General features: G+C 59.9%; 1 protein-coding gene and 1 long non-coding RNA gene across 19 annotated transcripts in view; one reads left to right on the plus strand and one right to left on the minus strand.

The window, feature by feature from the left end:
* LOC112826460 (uncharacterized) overlaps window positions 1-4,251 on the minus strand; it is a 4,990-nt gene extending 739 nt beyond the window's left edge. Inside the window, exons 1-3 of one of the 2 annotated variants that reach the window (XR_012376669.1) lie at window positions 4,059-4,251; window positions 3,341-3,405; window positions 751-2,823 (exon numbers count right to left, since the gene is read on the minus strand). This is a non-coding gene — a long non-coding RNA (uncharacterized lncRNA). Of the gene's footprint in view, window positions 1-750; window positions 2,824-3,340; window positions 3,406-4,058 lie in introns of those variants that run through there. The other variant, XR_003208931.2, reaches the window with a different exon arrangement.
* MCF2L (MCF.2 cell line derived transforming sequence like) overlaps window positions 1-15,228 on the plus strand; it is a 133,601-nt gene that overhangs the window by 53,354 nt on the left and 65,019 nt on the right. The window contains exon 1 of one of the 17 annotated variants that reach the window (XM_073887465.1): window positions 2,449-2,574. The exons of the other annotated variants lie outside the window; for them this stretch is intronic. Coding sequence (XP_073743566.1) covers window positions 2,472-2,574 — 103 coding nt within the window. The 5' untranslated portion in view covers window positions 2,449-2,471. Of the gene's footprint in view, window positions 1-2,448; window positions 2,575-15,228 lie in introns of those variants that run through there. 17 annotated transcript variants of the gene reach the window in all.

The following is a 15,228-nucleotide window of genomic DNA, read 5'->3' on the forward strand; positions in this document are numbered from 1 at the left end:
TGCCCCAAGTGGGCTGGCCTGGTGGAAATCCACTGCCCCAAGTGGGCACACGTGGGCTGTTTCCCATCCTTTGTGTCTTAAAAAGAAAAAGAAAGAAGAACCTGTTGTACCTGAGTCCTGAAGCCTGGCTGTAGCCTCACGCAGCCGTGAGCCAGGCATCTGCCTCCCAGGGCCGAATTTCCATACACCCAGCAGCTCATTTAAGATCTGCACTACATAACTCTCTGCTCCCCTGACGTGATTAATTTAAGGCTCTTTACTGCCAAAAACCATGCCAGTTATCGATAGGAATTTCTTGACAGTAGCTGAAGGTCATGTTGAGTAAAATAGACTCTTGGGGTCCCCAGAGGGTCAGTCTAGTTCTCAAATGGCCTGCCGATGCCTCTAGCCTCCCCCGGCTGCGCTCAGCACACCTGGGTGGCCAGGGACCGGCGACCAAGAACTTGGGTGGTCTGTGTTTCAGAACTGGAGAGTTTAGGGAGGGAAATGCCCCCTGAAGGCTGGAGAAATCCGTGGTTTCAAGACATTTCCCAAACCTGAAGGCTGTGAACCTACAAGACAGAGAGACCAATAGACTGTGAGCCGGTTTGTGTCTCAGAACTGATTTTTGGAAAAGGTTTTCATTAGTAACATTTTTAAGACATATTTGGAGAAGTCGGAGACCCTGGGTCAGCGGCGCCACATGCTGAAGGCTGAGCCACGGGCCATCGCACCGTCACACTTACATGGGGAGAGGATAGACGCGGGGGAGCTTCGGTGCGTGACAGGTGGCTCATTGCAGCTCCACACCGCTAGTGGAGGGCAGCTCCCGTGGACACAGAGCAGCTGTGTTTCCACACATCCTCCCTGAGCCGCCGTGGGCCGCTCAGAGCTGAGGGCTCCGGTCCCTGCTCACAGGAAGAGGGCTCGCGTCCTGGACCCGTCACATCAAACGCGCATCTGTTTCCTCCCGAGTGTGCGCCGGGACGGCCTCTGCTTGGAAGCCAGCGCGGAGGGGCCGGGATGGACAGCGTTGAGGCCCGGTCATGGTTTTCCCTTGCTTCTGGGGGACGGCCCCCCAGCGTGGTTTGTTCCTTGTTGCTTCTCATGGATGTGGCACCTGGAGCCAGCCTCACCTGCTGCATCCCCGGGGACTCGGAGGCTGGCGCAGGACAGCCGACAGCCCAGACGGGGGTGCAGGCGGGTGGAGGCCAGTGGAGCTAGTACCTGCCTCGCGCTCTCGGCACCTTTCCTGCTCAGAGGTGTGAGTCTGCTTCTAACCAAGGGAAGCTGAACGTGGACACCGGGGCTGCTGTCTCCTCCAGGCTGGGCCGGACACGGTCCTCTCAGCCCCACAGCCTCCAGCTCCAGCAGGAAGGGTCCCCCAGCCTGTGAACGCTCATGGGAGGAGGGTGGGCACCAAGGCACCAAAATGAAACAAACGCATTATGTGGCGGCGACCCAGCTTGGCCGGCTCTAGTCGTGTTGGTGGAGGAAGGGGTGCCCGTGGTGCGTGGGGCCGAGCATGGCCCTTCAGCCAGACCCTAGTGCTGACCCTCCATCAGTTTCTACCCCGTGACCTTGAGCATAGGATACGTGCACTCAGGCCCTCAGAGCCTCGTGCAGCACCGAATGAGCTGCCCAGCACGGGAGGGGTGAGGATCGGAGCTGATGCAGCAGGACGCGCTGGGACGGTCCGGGCAGTGCTGGGTGCTCACCCACTCGGACGCGGTGGGCACCAGGGTCTGGAGCCAGTGGGCCAGGGGCACGTCAGGCACCGCTGGGAAGTGTCACTAGCCAAGCAAAGCAGTGCTATCATTTCCTTTCTCCCGAGCTGGACCGCATGCAGGGGTCACGGACGGAGTTTACCCGTTTATTTCAAGAAGGCCTGGGGCTGGTTCTCCTCCCTTCCTCCCGCCTTGTACTTGTTTGTTTGAACTTGAGACTTCCTGAGCTTGGAAGGTGTTTTTGGCTCGGGCAGTTGGAGCAGGTCCCTGACACTGGGAGCCCCAGCCTGCACAAGCCCCTTTCCCAGGAAGGAAACACCCAAGACCTGCAAGTAGATGGCTGCGCGTCCTGCGTCCTGCCGGGCGTGGAGACAGGCGGGGGCCGGCGGCAGCCTCTGTGGGCGGGCCCTCGTGGGCAGGTGGTTCTGGGCTCCCCGGCGGACTGTCGAGCCCACGGTCACTGCAGCTTGAGGCCTGGAGGTGGAGGCCAGTCACTCTGTGAGCTGGTTGGACGCTCTGTTGTTCTTCCTCAGGACTTGGTAAACCAAGGTCACTGGAGGTCGTGTGCCCAGCTCAGCGTGCAGCGCCGGGTGGGGCGCCCTCCCCCTCGCCGCCAGCACCCGCCTGTTTTCCACTGTCCCGGTGGAGGGCTGCAGGGAGGTGGGAACCGTGTGGCCCTGACACCAGGCCACATTCGGCCCTTGCATGAGCCTGTCTGCAGATTCAAAGCTTCTGCTGCCGAGCGCGTCCCTGGAGGACGGCAGGATGACCACGAGGGGAGCATCTCGGGGGGCTCTCAGGGGACTCCAGCGTCGGCTCCGGCTCCGGCCCCGGCGGTGCTGGGGGGCCTCCAGGCGCCCACAGCCAGGTGAGGCGGGACGGGCTGGTGCTGTCTGGGGCGCAGGACTGGGCGCCAGGGGTCCCTTCGGCGGGTGGGCAGACGCGGACAGACATGCGTAAGGGGGGCTGGTGCGTGGTGTCCTTGCTGCCCGGGGGCCCTCTGGCATCCTGCCCCAGCGTCTGGCCCTGGACAGCCTCCTGGCCCCCTTGCCCTGCCGCTGGATGCGGGCCGCGGTCCCCTGCCAGGACCACAGGCTGCTCCCGAGCTAGCGCCTCCCTGAAAAAGGAGTGGGGATTCTCATGGGTCAAAGTCATGTCTTCACGAACTGACTTCCTATGGAGCCGGGGCTGCTAATGGCTCCAACTGGAGTCCCTTGTTTCTGCCCTTTCTCCTGGGAGATGCCCTCCCTCCTCAGGGCCCTGGAGAGCTGAGGCTTGCTGTTGACCTTGGGGCAGCAGCGGACTCTGTGACCGCCGGCACCCCTTTGGACAGATGCCCTTGATGTCTGTAAGGTGAAAGACATCAGAAGTAACAAAGCCAGCCCAACATCTCCCCCTGTTAGGGAGGTGGAGCCTGGAGCTGGCCGCATAGCGTCCCCAGAGGGAGGGAGGGGTATATGCATCTGCGTTGGGGCCGAGCACGGGGGGTCTGGTGTGGCTGACGGCCCCTGGTTGGGGGGAAGTAGACTCGTCGTGGGCAGACCGCCTCCCTCAGTTTCCCTCTGGGGCAAGGACAGAGCCCACGCCCTGAAAGCCCGACTGCTTCTGCATCCATGCGGTCGTCCCGCGCTCACCTGCATCTGTGCACGTGTTCAGGGTTAAAAGAACGGCCTCAGCCCTCTTGTGGATTCCGCCAACTCTGTAGAGTGAGTGGAGCCGTCACAACGGGCCGTGTGGACCCCTGCCCCACGCCCACCAAGGGCATGGACGCTGGGTCTGTGCCCTTCCCGGCCTCCCCACACGCCCTCTATCTGGAGGTCAGTGGACACATGTGGGGGTTCCCCGACTTGTCTGACCAGACCTGTTCTGGCCTTGGGGGGATCTGTGCTCTGTCTCCGGGAGGGTGGCCCTGAGGACCCCCCACTCTGAAGGACGGGATTATCATCCTGACACCTGGAGGCTGCGTGGGGGAGGGTGACTTTAGGCCTGAGCCTGTCCCCACACATCAGCCATGTAGCCTGGACAGGGGGTTTAGCATCCCAGGGGTGTCCTCTCAGAGGGAAGGGGGGCTGCCGACCCCACAGGCTTCTCCTTTACTCCTTAGTGCTCATTAGAAGCCTTTGAGGCTGTGTGTGCTGGTATTCAAGACCAACGTGGACGGCGGGCAGTTAGGTGCTAAGTGCCGTGTGAGGCCCTGGGTCAGCAAGGCTCTACGCGGCCCTCTAGGCCTCCCTCACCGACCTGCCCCCAGCCTCCCTCGCCATCCAGCCCGGCCTCCCTGGCATCTCCAGCCTGGCATCTCCCGGCTAAGTCTCCTTGACCTGTGGGTGTGGCCATCATGCCCCTGGGTACCTGCTGGGTAACTTCTTGCTCCCAGAGAAGCAGTCTTGCCTTGGCTTCCTGCCTGCAAGTTTGTCCCAGTTCCTTCTTCAAAACCCATCTGTATACGAGTGTCTGGGTCGGGCTGGCCTCTGCGTCCCTGTGGACAGACCTCACAAGTCAGCCCAGCTGTTTTCCGTGGTTCGAGCCCTGAAAGAAGCATCGTCGGGCCAGCCTTCTGGTGCAGTGGAGGACGCGGGGGCAGCGCATCATCACGAGATCCCAGTTTTCTCTGATCGCCGGAAACATGTGATGTCGATCAAGCGGCGGTTAGGGTGAGCTCTGCGCTGTTGCCTCCGCACTGTCCCATGGGAGCTGCCACAGTCCAGACACAGAACACTACCTACAGTGGCATCTAAGCACCTGGGGGGCGTCCACTCTGTGCCCCTCTGCACTGGATCCTTTCCAACTGAGTTTCAATAAGCCGAGAACAGGTTGTTTTCCTTAGAATTGAAAAATTCTCTTTATGGAAGCATGTTTCGGGTTGGCATGAAGAATTTTAAACAGGACCAGAATTATTTAAAAGATGCAAATAAATACATTTGACCCACCTGAGTGAATTGATCACTGCAAGTGATCACAGAATTTCCCTTTGAGCTTCCTGGTAGCTAATGCAAAAAGGGAAAAAAAATGCCCCAAGATTTAAATTAAAAAAAAAAAAAAATTCTTCTGGAAGGAATTCTTGAGGAAACCAGTAGCTCAGCTGTACAGACTCAGCGGTGACATCTTTGCAGGGTTTCCTTTCTTTTAGAAAATCAGTGCACCGAGAAATGTTGAAAACGTAACAGCAAATTGCAATGAGGCCCTTTCCAGAGTCGGCCAGGACAGTGGTGTGTCCCTCCCCGCTGTTCCCGGAGGGCTGAGTGCTGGAGTCGGGGTCTGACCGTGACTCAGACCGGCTCTCTCGGGACCGTGTGACTAGCAGCCCAGTCACAGGCTGTGGGGCCATGTTCCCTGGAGGCGTGGGAGGCGGAGGCCACAGCCACAGGCCAGGGCGCTCTATGGGACCACGAGCGTGGGGCTCAGTGCGCATTGACACTTGGCCACTGGATCCACCAGGTCTTGCCCATAACGGCTTTCAGAAAAGCCAGATTTGCGAGCCTGGCTTTCAGCTTCTCAGGAGCTTCCGGAAGCGGAGGGTGGTTTTCTCTCTGACTTTCCAGAGGTCAGACTTGGGCGAGGTCTACTGAGACCTGCAGAAGCAAGGAGAGTGTGCTGCTTTATCTAAAGTGTGTTTATTCAGAGAGTCTTGTTTACAGGCTTGCACTTGTTGGTAAGGAGAGGTTCCATGCTCTGGAGAAATCTGGTGATTATCATTGTCTTCATCATTTTAAACATCAGGCAACTTGGTTGAAGTCACTGCTTCTGACCTCCCGCCAAGATTCCCCATCTGCCCCCGGCCTGCTTGGGGACAGCTTGGCTCAGGCCTGGGGATGGGTCTGGGCCTGAGGCGTCTGGGTCTTTGTGGGGTCTTGGTGCTGGGCACCCACTGTCTAGGCGGCTTGGACTGCAGCGTGTAGTGGGGAACCCCGCTGGGCACCTGCTGGCTGGGGCGTTGGACTCAGTCCACTCTCTGGGTCCCTGAGCAGGGACTGGGGGTATCCTTCTCCCGTCCCCATGGAGCCCAGACCGTGTGGTGGGCAGGGCAGGGCCAGCAGTGATGGTGGCAAGAGCCAGCTCAAGCCTTGGCTGGACTCCGAGAGAGCGTCTCCAGGTGGGGCTCGCACTTCACACTGCAGACGTGTTAGAGACCCACAGACCGAGAAAGCTGGACAGCATAGGAGGGGCCTTGGAACAGGTGCCCATGTCCCTGCTCGCTCACCCTCCTCGGCAAATACGGCCTCCGCCTCTGTTTGTTCCCAGACATAGTCACCTGTGTCGGGAGCATCGGACCTTATCAGATGCAAGCAGGAGAGATGAGGAGTTGCTTTGGACATATCGTTGGATTTGAGGCTTCCAGCATGCATGCGCGTCTCTGCAGGCAGCGTGGGACCGGCCCGCATCTGACGATCCTGTCACCTTCACAGCAGCACAGGAGCGCCTCCAGCAGAGGTGTCCCCTCTCCGAACCAAGGCCAAACAGGCCCGGACATTCCTTTCTCCTCCGGCGCCCCAAGCCTGCCGGCCGCCCAGGATACATATGTACACACATGGGTGGGGTGAGCAGATGTTGGTCTGCGGGAGGGTAACCTCCTTGCAGTGCTTTGTCTCAGCTCGGAGGTGAAACGGAAGTACAAGTCAGCTGGTCCCTCACGCAGATTTAGGGAGCAAAGTTCAGTGGGAGAGGCTTGCGGGTAAGCACGGAGGGCAGCAGGACCGGGCACAGGGAGAGCGTCTCCCTGGTGCTCCTGGGCCATGGGGGACAGACACGCAGCCCGGATCTCTGTGGCAGAGATGAAAAGCTACTATGTCTATTCTGAGTGGTGCTCCTGGATGCTGTCTGTCTCTGAGGGTGAGTGTCCGGGTCCCAGGAGCTGCCATCCTGTGGATCACTTGCAGGGCTCCCGGCACGGTGGCCGTGCGTCCTGGAGAGGGTTCTTACGCATCTGCCCTGCAGAAGGGAGGACGTCCCTGTGAGTCACCAGTGAGCGGCACCCCTCGGAGCGAGGAGCAGCCTGGGGAATTGGTGTGGGAGGTAGACGAGCCTTCATCCAAAGTCATCGTTCGATGACTCTGAGTCCCACCATTGGCTCCCTAAAGCCGGGACATCCCTGTGGCTAGTGAGGGTCAGCTCCATGGCAGGCCGACCTGGACAGCAGGGAGTTTGGCCAGCACCAAGCCCGTCGGAGCTAAGCCGACCTCGTCCACACTCTGTGGGCAAAGGTCCATGCATAAAGTGCCAAGAGAACAGAAGCCACCAGCTACTTGGTATTGGTGATCCCCTGACTGAGTGATACGTGGGTGACTTACTGGGTGGTCGGCAGCACTGTAGGTCAAGTGTGGATTGGTGACACAGAGGTGCTTCTGTGGTTCCCGGGGAGCCACAGAGCCCAGCGAATCCCCTGGGGCCCCCAGCCGTGCACGGGGGCTGAGCAGGTCTCCCATCCATGGACAGACTCTTCCATTCACCCCTGAAGTTCCTGAAATCTGCTGCAATGTGGTGAGGGATGCGGCTTCTTTCCTGGCCAACTGCGGTCCGGTCTGTGACGAGACGCGTCTGAGGTCTCTGTGGTCAGGCACAGCCCCGTGAGGACTGGGTCCGGGGGCCGCCTTCTCATCACCTGTGGGTTAAAGCTGTGCTTTGTTGTCTTGTTTGAACCCCCAGACAGGGAGGGCCGGGTCATAGGTGTCAGAGACGATGCTTGTCTGGGGTGCTGTTGGGGGCGTGGACCCAGGCAGGTGACGCGACCCAGCCCTTGGGTTTGCTGCGGGGCCCACAGTCAGCCCCGTGGCTCTTGTTTCTGTCAGTGGTGACAGGCACCAAGCTGGAGGGTGCAGAAACGTGGTGGGCCCAGCAGGGCCCCCAAGAGTCCCCCAGGAGGGCCAGCGTGGCTCAACTCAGAGAGAGGCTTGGCCTCCGAGTGGAGTGGGGGCAGAAGCCTGGACTCTGTAGATCCGTTTGTGCAGTGATCACACACTTCTGCCCACAGGGAAATTGAGGCTGAGTGAGGGTGGCTGCATCCTTGGGGGTTAAGGGCCGAAGTCACTGAGTGGGCCAAGCCCACGGTAGACAAAACAGCCTTCAGCACAGGGGACAGAGGTGTCCCTTGCTTCCCACCCAGTGTCCAGAGCAGCCCTGCATGGCCCCGGCCACATCCCCCAGGGACGGGGGCCCCGAGAATGGGAGCCGCCCCCTCACGGCCAGTGTCTCCATTTGTGTTGTGCCAGGAAAGTAAGTCACAGGACTGTGCGGGCCTTCCGTGTGGCTCAGCTCGGGACCCGTGGACACGGCGCTCCTAGCCCCAGACAATCACGTGGGGCAGGACCGCCCCTGGAGCCGCCGGGCCTGCAGTAGGATGAGCAGATGCTCAGGGTCCAGACATCGTGTGCCTGGGTCTCCTCCCCAGATGAGGGCGACAGCACGGGGCTGCCCCTGGAGGGGCGCTCACAGCCGGAGCGGGGCGTGGGCAGCGTCTCCGGTGCTTCTGGTCCAGGTGGGCAGGAGTCTCTGGAGACTGCCTCTCCCCACTGCCCCGCCACACTTCCTGGACGCTCCTCTGTCCAAACAGCTGGTGTCCCTTCTGTGCCGCGAGGTGGACGCTGCAGCCTGCCAGGGCCCCCAGCCCGCCTGCAGCAGAATGTTGTTTTATCCTCAGTCCTTTTCCTTTCTTTTTCCCCTGGTGTCCACATGCCGCTCCTGCCCCCTCCCCCATGCGTCTCCTGAGACGGAGCGCGGCAGCCTCATGGCTCAGAGGCCGCAGCAGGTGGCTCAGAGCTCTTGCCCGGAAATTGGAGTGGAGTGAGGGTGGCGGGACAGGAGTCGCCCTTCTGGAGCCCCAGGACCAGGCAGCCCCGCGCTCTGACCTGGCAGCAGGGCCTGGGGCCGCAGCCGAGGGCCGTCTGCGCGGCGGGTGGGAGCCCGGGCCTGGCCTGAGGGTCAGCCGAAGGTGCTGTGAGGTGGGAGCCTGTGGGAGCCGGACCTTTCCAGGGATGCGGTCGCCCTGAGGCCACAGATGCACGAATGTGCTAGAGAGGGTGGCGTCTGTCAAGCTGGGACAAGATTCTCCAGCGAGCCTCGTCACCATTGTCATGATGCTGAGTGGAGTTTGTGCCCCAATAGCAGCCGAGCCCCAGTCACGGCGGTGCTGGTGCTAGTGTGGATGCTTCTGGGGCGCTGGGCACTTATGCTCTGCTGCTTTCCCGTTTTCCCTAATAGGGCGGCAGAAAAGTCAAGTTAGCACCTCCAACAGGTGTGCATGAGCCTTTCCTGCGTGGCTGTGCATGTGCACGTGTGCGGTGGCACGCGGATGGGCCGCCGGTCCTGGAGACCCCGCAGAGGATTTTCTGCATCGAGCAGGAGATCAAGCTCAGCGTCTGGGGCCTTTCTTAACTCGTAGGCTCTGTGCAAGATGCAAGGGCTCAGTCGGTGACGTTTTCTTGTGGCGCATCAGTCAGCCCCGTCGGTGGGATCTGTAGTCAGCCTCATGCGTCCTGGCGGCTGCATGGGGGACGAAGCTCCTCTTTGTCACCGTCCTGTGTGGGAAGACCCAGAGGGTTCAGAAACTGTGTCGGCAACACAAGTGTAAATCCCGTCGTGCAGTCATTGCGCTAAATCCTGCAGTGTCTGGACACTGGAGGCAGGTTTTTCCCATGTCTCTAGAGAAGGCAGGTTTTTCAGACACAGAGTAAAGAGCGTGCTGAGAAAAACCAGCAGACGATCGTCCTGCGTGTGGAGCCAGGCCGGTCGAGGTGGAAGGCATCGATGCCGCCCATCTGCAGCACCGTCCAAAATGCCTGTGAAGTATTTACTCATGCGAAGAAACCTTTATTTTCCAAGATTGCTTGAAAGAGGTGCTCCGAGGACTCTCTGGGACTTCTGTATAGGAGCAAGTTTTCAGGAAAATAAACGGGTTTCTGTATTAAGCTAAGAACAAATGAATTCACAAGACATCTAAGGCCTGAGAAGGGCTGCTCTTCATCTGTTAGTGGCAGACAGGGAGTGTCGGCTGTGGGCCGGGCCCAGGCTTGGTGCTGCAGGCAGAGCGGTAATCATCAGCCTACATGGTCTCTGTGAAGACTGGGATCATAATCCAGAGCCAAGAGAACATGCAAGGGTATTGAGAAGTCCGTGGGATGAGATTCCTGAGCTGAAATGGGACTCCCGGAAACCCGCTCCTTGCCCTCGGAGAAGTGGCCCCTGGCGGCCACGGGGCGGTCCACAGGGTCTGCCCCTGGGCCCACTGCACCTGCTGGCTGCTCACACCTGGCGGCCGCAGGGAGGGGAGCTGAAGGCGTGTTTGCTCCAGGAGGCACGGGCTGAGCTAACTTGACAGTGAGCCGGGCATCTGCTCCAGGAGGCACGGGCTGAGCTAACTTGACAGTGAGCCGGGCATCGGCACAGGGCTTGAGCGAGTGCCCACGAGCTGGCCAGTGGCCTTCCTTTTCGGCTCCTCGTGCTCCACGTGGGGGCTAATCTTATTCCCTGATCTTGGGCATTTTCCTGAATGATAGGGACACCTTTCAAGCACATTTTCCAGTTGCATTATCCATTCCGTGGAGAAATAAAAGCAGATTTTTCTTAGCACAATTTCATTAATATGTTGGAAATGTGACCAGAAGTTGTTAAGCATTCCAGAAATCTATCAGATAGTGTGTACAGACTGGATGGAAAAGGCATCCTAAATGGACAGCTTAAAATGCAATTGAAATTTGCATTTAAAAAGTTCATGAGGCTTTTGCTTTTTCTGCCCAGCCTTTCAGCTGTGTGGGGGCCGTGGGAGCAGAGGGGCAGCAGGTGGTCATCGGGGCGCCCACACTCCAGCCAGGACACCCACAAGAGGGGTCTGCTTCTTCTGGTCCCAGCCACAAACCCCCTGGGCAGCGCTTGGCCAACGTTTGGGACTTCAGGCCATGACCATGAGCACAATTTGTTAGGTGGTTTTATTTTCTATACTCTTCAGTAATTTCGTCATATTTAAAACAAGGAAAGTATTACTTTCATTACTAGAAACCAGTGTGCTCTTAACAATAACCCGAGCTGTTCCTGCAAGGCCGTCCCTCTGATAATGTCCAGTCCTCGCTTCTTGAGGGCAGATTTTTGGGAATGCACAGGACTTATTACAGGAGCCGGCCAAATGCGGCATAAGACGCCTTCTCAGCCAGGTCTTCTTTATGAAACTGACACAGAACGTTCTGCTGTGTGTTTTTGCAGGGGCTCGTGGCACTTATTTAATTCACCCCTGCCCTCAGCCACTCTGTTTTGTTTTTGTATTTTTAAGATTTTATTTGAGAGACTAAGTGAGAGAGAGAGTACAGGAGCAGGGGCAGAGGCAGAGGGAGAAGCAGGCTCCCCACTGAGCAGGGAGCCCGATGCGGGACTCAATCCCAGGACCCTGGGATCATGACCTGAGCCGAAGGCAGACGCTTAACGACTGAGCCACCCAGGCGCCCCTTTCAGCCAGTCTGTTCATCATCAGTTCCTTTTTACTGTATCAACACAACATTGAAACATTGTATCAGCACAGCATGGAAAACACCAAAAAGTTCTCTTATGCTCTGGTGTTAAGAGCACTGACTTTGACATTGTATTTGAGCTCTGAGCAAGATAAAAGGAAATGCTTTCTGTCGACAGCTGGTGTGCATCTCAGACTACAGGTCCGCCAAGCGCTTAGGCACAGCGCAAATCCTAAAACGCTCACAATCCGGCCTTGCTTTGTCTACACCAGCACACGCCGAGTGTCGTGCTCGAGCTCAGGTCCCGTAATGACCAGGGCTCAGGACATCACATAAAGGAGCACACATGTTAATATGAACACAGGAGCTTCGAGGCACAGACGGGGCTCGGGGTGGCCCTGGCAGTGGCCGCAGAGGCAGGTGGGGATTCGGTCCAGGATCTCGACCTCTCACCGGAGACACGGGGGATTCAGGCAGAGATGTGCATGTGGAAGCAGGTGGCCTATGGAGAGACCAGGGTGGGACCTGGGGATAGTGCGGGCCACAGCCACGGGGCTCTGAGCCACGGCAGTAGCAGCGGAGGGTGGGTGCCGCTGGAGAGACCGCTGGGAGGAGGAACGGAGCATGGGTGTCATCTCAGGATGAAGGCAGCGCTGAGAAGGGCGGTGTGTGTTCTCTGGGGTCCTCTGCAGGGCCTCCTCACCCTACAGACAGCCTATGCTGTCTGGGACCAGCCGACACAGGCCCAGTGTGCCTGGGTGGTATCTGGGGCCTGCTGGCTGGGTTCCCATCCCCAGTGGGCCCCCTCCTCACTGTTGAGGAAAGGGGCTCAGTCTTCCCGTCCATAAGATGGGCACGATGGCACATTTCTCAGTCCCTCGGGGGCACCCCCAGGCCCAGCCACAGGGCACAGGCTTCTGTCCTGTCTGCACACCTGGACCCCTGCACTGGTCCTCTTCCCACAGAAACTCCCGAGGCCGAGGGTCCCCCCTCCCTCCTCCCTTACAGCCTGGTCACTGGGCTCTCCGGGTCCCCGGGCTCCACAGGGTCTCTGGGCACAAAGGTAAAGGACAGTTTTTTTTTTTTTTAAATGAGCTTTTCTGAAGTACCTGCTGTACAAGGAACCCCTGGGGCATCACTGATGGCCTTGAGCTCCTTCTGCCTGTCTTATGTGTCCGGCTGAGCTGTGAGCCCATGGGGCACGGTTGTCCTGCCTTTCCCATGAGATGGAACTTATCTTGGGAACAGCTTTGAGTGGGTGCATGGCGTCCCTCCTAAGGGGTCCCCCTGAGGCCATATCGGCCCCTCCACCTGCTCTCCCGCATCCGTGGACCGCTTCTTCAGGTGCACATCTGAGGGCCTGTGGGCACAGGCCCCTTGGCGCCCGTTCCGAGGCTCTGCTGGGCGCCAACACCCAGCTGCAGCAACCCGCCGTTTCCTGGCTGGTGTGGGCGAGGCCCTGCCTGCCTCTCGGCGGCAACGCCCTCTCCCACCACCCCCACGAAACTCCAGCTCAGACCTTCAGATACACCTGACACCAGCCTGGCTTCTGAAGTCCCCTCCTCCCAAACCTCTCCAGTGAGGAAACTGACACACAACTAGGTGGTTGGGTTTAGAATCCAGAATTCCCATCGGGAGCCTCGGGGGGCTCCTGAGACCCAGGCCACCGCGGTCCAGCCCAGAGAAGCATGGGTCACTTCTCTGCACCTTCCTGAATCTGCACACCAAATGTGGCTTGTGCCCTCCTGCCAGGGCGGGGGGAGGGCTCTGCTGCCATTCCCAGGCAGGAGGAGCCCTGAGCCGACATCTGAGTCCTGGACACCTGCTACCTGCCACCCCCAGCTCCCCAGGGCGAGGCTGGCTCACTCCCGGACCCACGGGCATCCCACGAAGGGAATCAGCCTCTCCCTGCCACGTCCACACCTACGGTGGCATTTTAATTAACCTAAGGCTCCAGCTGTGTTTGCTCCCTGCTGTGTGTACCTAACCCCGGCGCCCGCCCAGATTCATTAGGTGTGTGACATGAAGTTGTTGATCCTGGAGGAGAACAGGGCTCCTGGCTGGTCACACCGGGTTGCAGCTTGTGCCCTCCGGAGGGGAAGCGATGGGTCACAGGCCCTGCCTAGAGGAGGCAGCTCATCATGGAGGTGGTGGTTCCTGCAGCTTTTGTGTTTTTCCAATCAGGCACACAGAGCCTTCCTGTTTAGTTCATGGAGACTGGGCGGGGGGGCGCCAGGGGCCATGCGTCTGCTCAGGGACCTGCGGGGGGGGTGTGTGGCGTGCCAGCCAGGTCACCAGGGTCTCACTGGCCTCCTCCCCCCTGGGCCTCAACAAACGTGCAGAGAAAAGTACGAAACCAATGTGGAAGAGGAAGGGGAGCGGAGAGCGGGTCAGGGTGGTGGGGTCGGGGTACCCAGTGCCTGACCGGGAGGCTGGGTCTGCACTGACAGTGTTCACCACGCTGATGGGCTACCAGAGCTGGTTTGCAGTCAGATGGAAAGGAAGCCCGAGAGGAAGAGGGAGGAACAGGCTAACCCAGGGCAGCACCATCTCAGGAGAAGCAGCAGGGGTGGAAGGTTGAGGCTGTAAGGATCCAGAGAAGGGGAGCTGGGGTGCAGGGTTGGGGTAGGAAGGTGGGAGGGAGGCTGCAGGAGGAACACAGTGAACTGAGAACCCAGCAACCACCGCGTCCAGCTTCTCCTGCTGCCCCTGGGGAGCAGACACCTGCCTGCCGGGGTTGCCGTGGTAATGAGACAAGGCAGGTGGTGCCCGAGTGCAGGAAGCAGGCCTCCCACCATGTCATCTGGCAGAAACCGGCTGGAGCAGGCTCTGGCTCCGCCCGCCACGTCCTTGTCGTTCAGGGCCTGGAGCCTATATTCAGGTCAGGCAAGTATTTTTGTAGGGTCCAAGGGGACACAGGTTTGTCCATGAGGAGATTGCTCCATGCCTGGCCTAGCTTTTCTTGCACCCCAGGATGAGGAGGGACTAGTTCCAAGCCCCCACATCAGTCAGGGCAGCAGCTGGGAGGGGCCGCGGGTACTCAGGACTGCGGGTCCTTGGGGCTATGGGTCCTCGGGGCTGCGGGTACTAGGGGCTGCGGGTCCTCAGGGCTGCAGGATACTCGGGGCTGCGGGTCCTAGGGGCTGCGGGTCCTCGGGGCTGCAGGATACTCGGGGCTGCGGGTCCTCGAGGCTGCAGGGTACTCAGGGCTGCAGGATACTCGGGGCTGCGGGTCCTCGGGGCTGCAGGATACTCGGGGCTGCGGGTCCTTGGGGCTGCAGGGTCCTCGGGGCTGTATGTACTCGGGGCTGCGGTACTCAGGGCTGCAGGATACTTGGGGGCTGCAGGTACTCGGGGGCTGAGGGCACTTGGGGCTGCAGGATACTCAGGGGCTGTGGGTACTCAGGGTACCAGGGGCTACAGAACCAGAGGCTGCAGGTACTCTGGGCTGCAGGTACTCGGGGCTGCTGGTACTCGGGGCTGCTGGTACTCTGGGCTGCGGGTACTCGGGACTGTGTGTCCTCGGGGCTGCGTGCCTCGGGGCTGCAGGATACTCGGGGCTGCGGGTCCTCGGGGCTGCGGGTCCTTGGGGCTGCAGGATACTCGGGGCTGCGGGATACTCGGGGCTGCGGGTCCTCGGGGCTGCAGGGTCCTCGGGGCTGCAGGATACTCGGGGCTGCGGGTCCTCGAGGCTGCAGGGTACTCAGGGCTGCAGGATACTCGGGGCTGCGGGTCCTTGGGGCTGCAGGGTCCTCGGGGCTGTATGTACTCGGGGCTGCGGTACTCAGGGCTGCAGGATACTCGGGGGCTGCAGGTACTCGGGGGCTGAGGGCACTTGGGGCTGCAGGATACTCAGGGGCTGTGGGTACTCAGGGGCTGTGGGTACCAGGGGCTACAGAACCAGAGGCTGCAGGTACTCTGGGCTGCGGGTACTCGGGGCTGCTGGTACTCGGGGCTGCTGGTACTCTGGGCTGCGGGTACTCGGGACTGTGTGTCCTCGGGGCTGCGTGCCTCGGGGCTGCAGGATACTCGGGGCTGCGGGTCCTCGGGGCTGCGGGTCCTCGGGGCTGCGGGTCCTTGGGGCTGCAGGA

The sequence above is a fragment of the Callorhinus ursinus genome, unplaced genomic scaffold (genome assembly GCF_003265705.2).
Source record: "Callorhinus ursinus isolate GAN/ISIS: 27379988/994484 unplaced genomic scaffold, GSC_fseal_2.0 scaffold79, whole genome shotgun sequence".
NCBI lineage: Eukaryota > Metazoa > Chordata > Mammalia > Carnivora > Otariidae > Callorhinus > Callorhinus ursinus.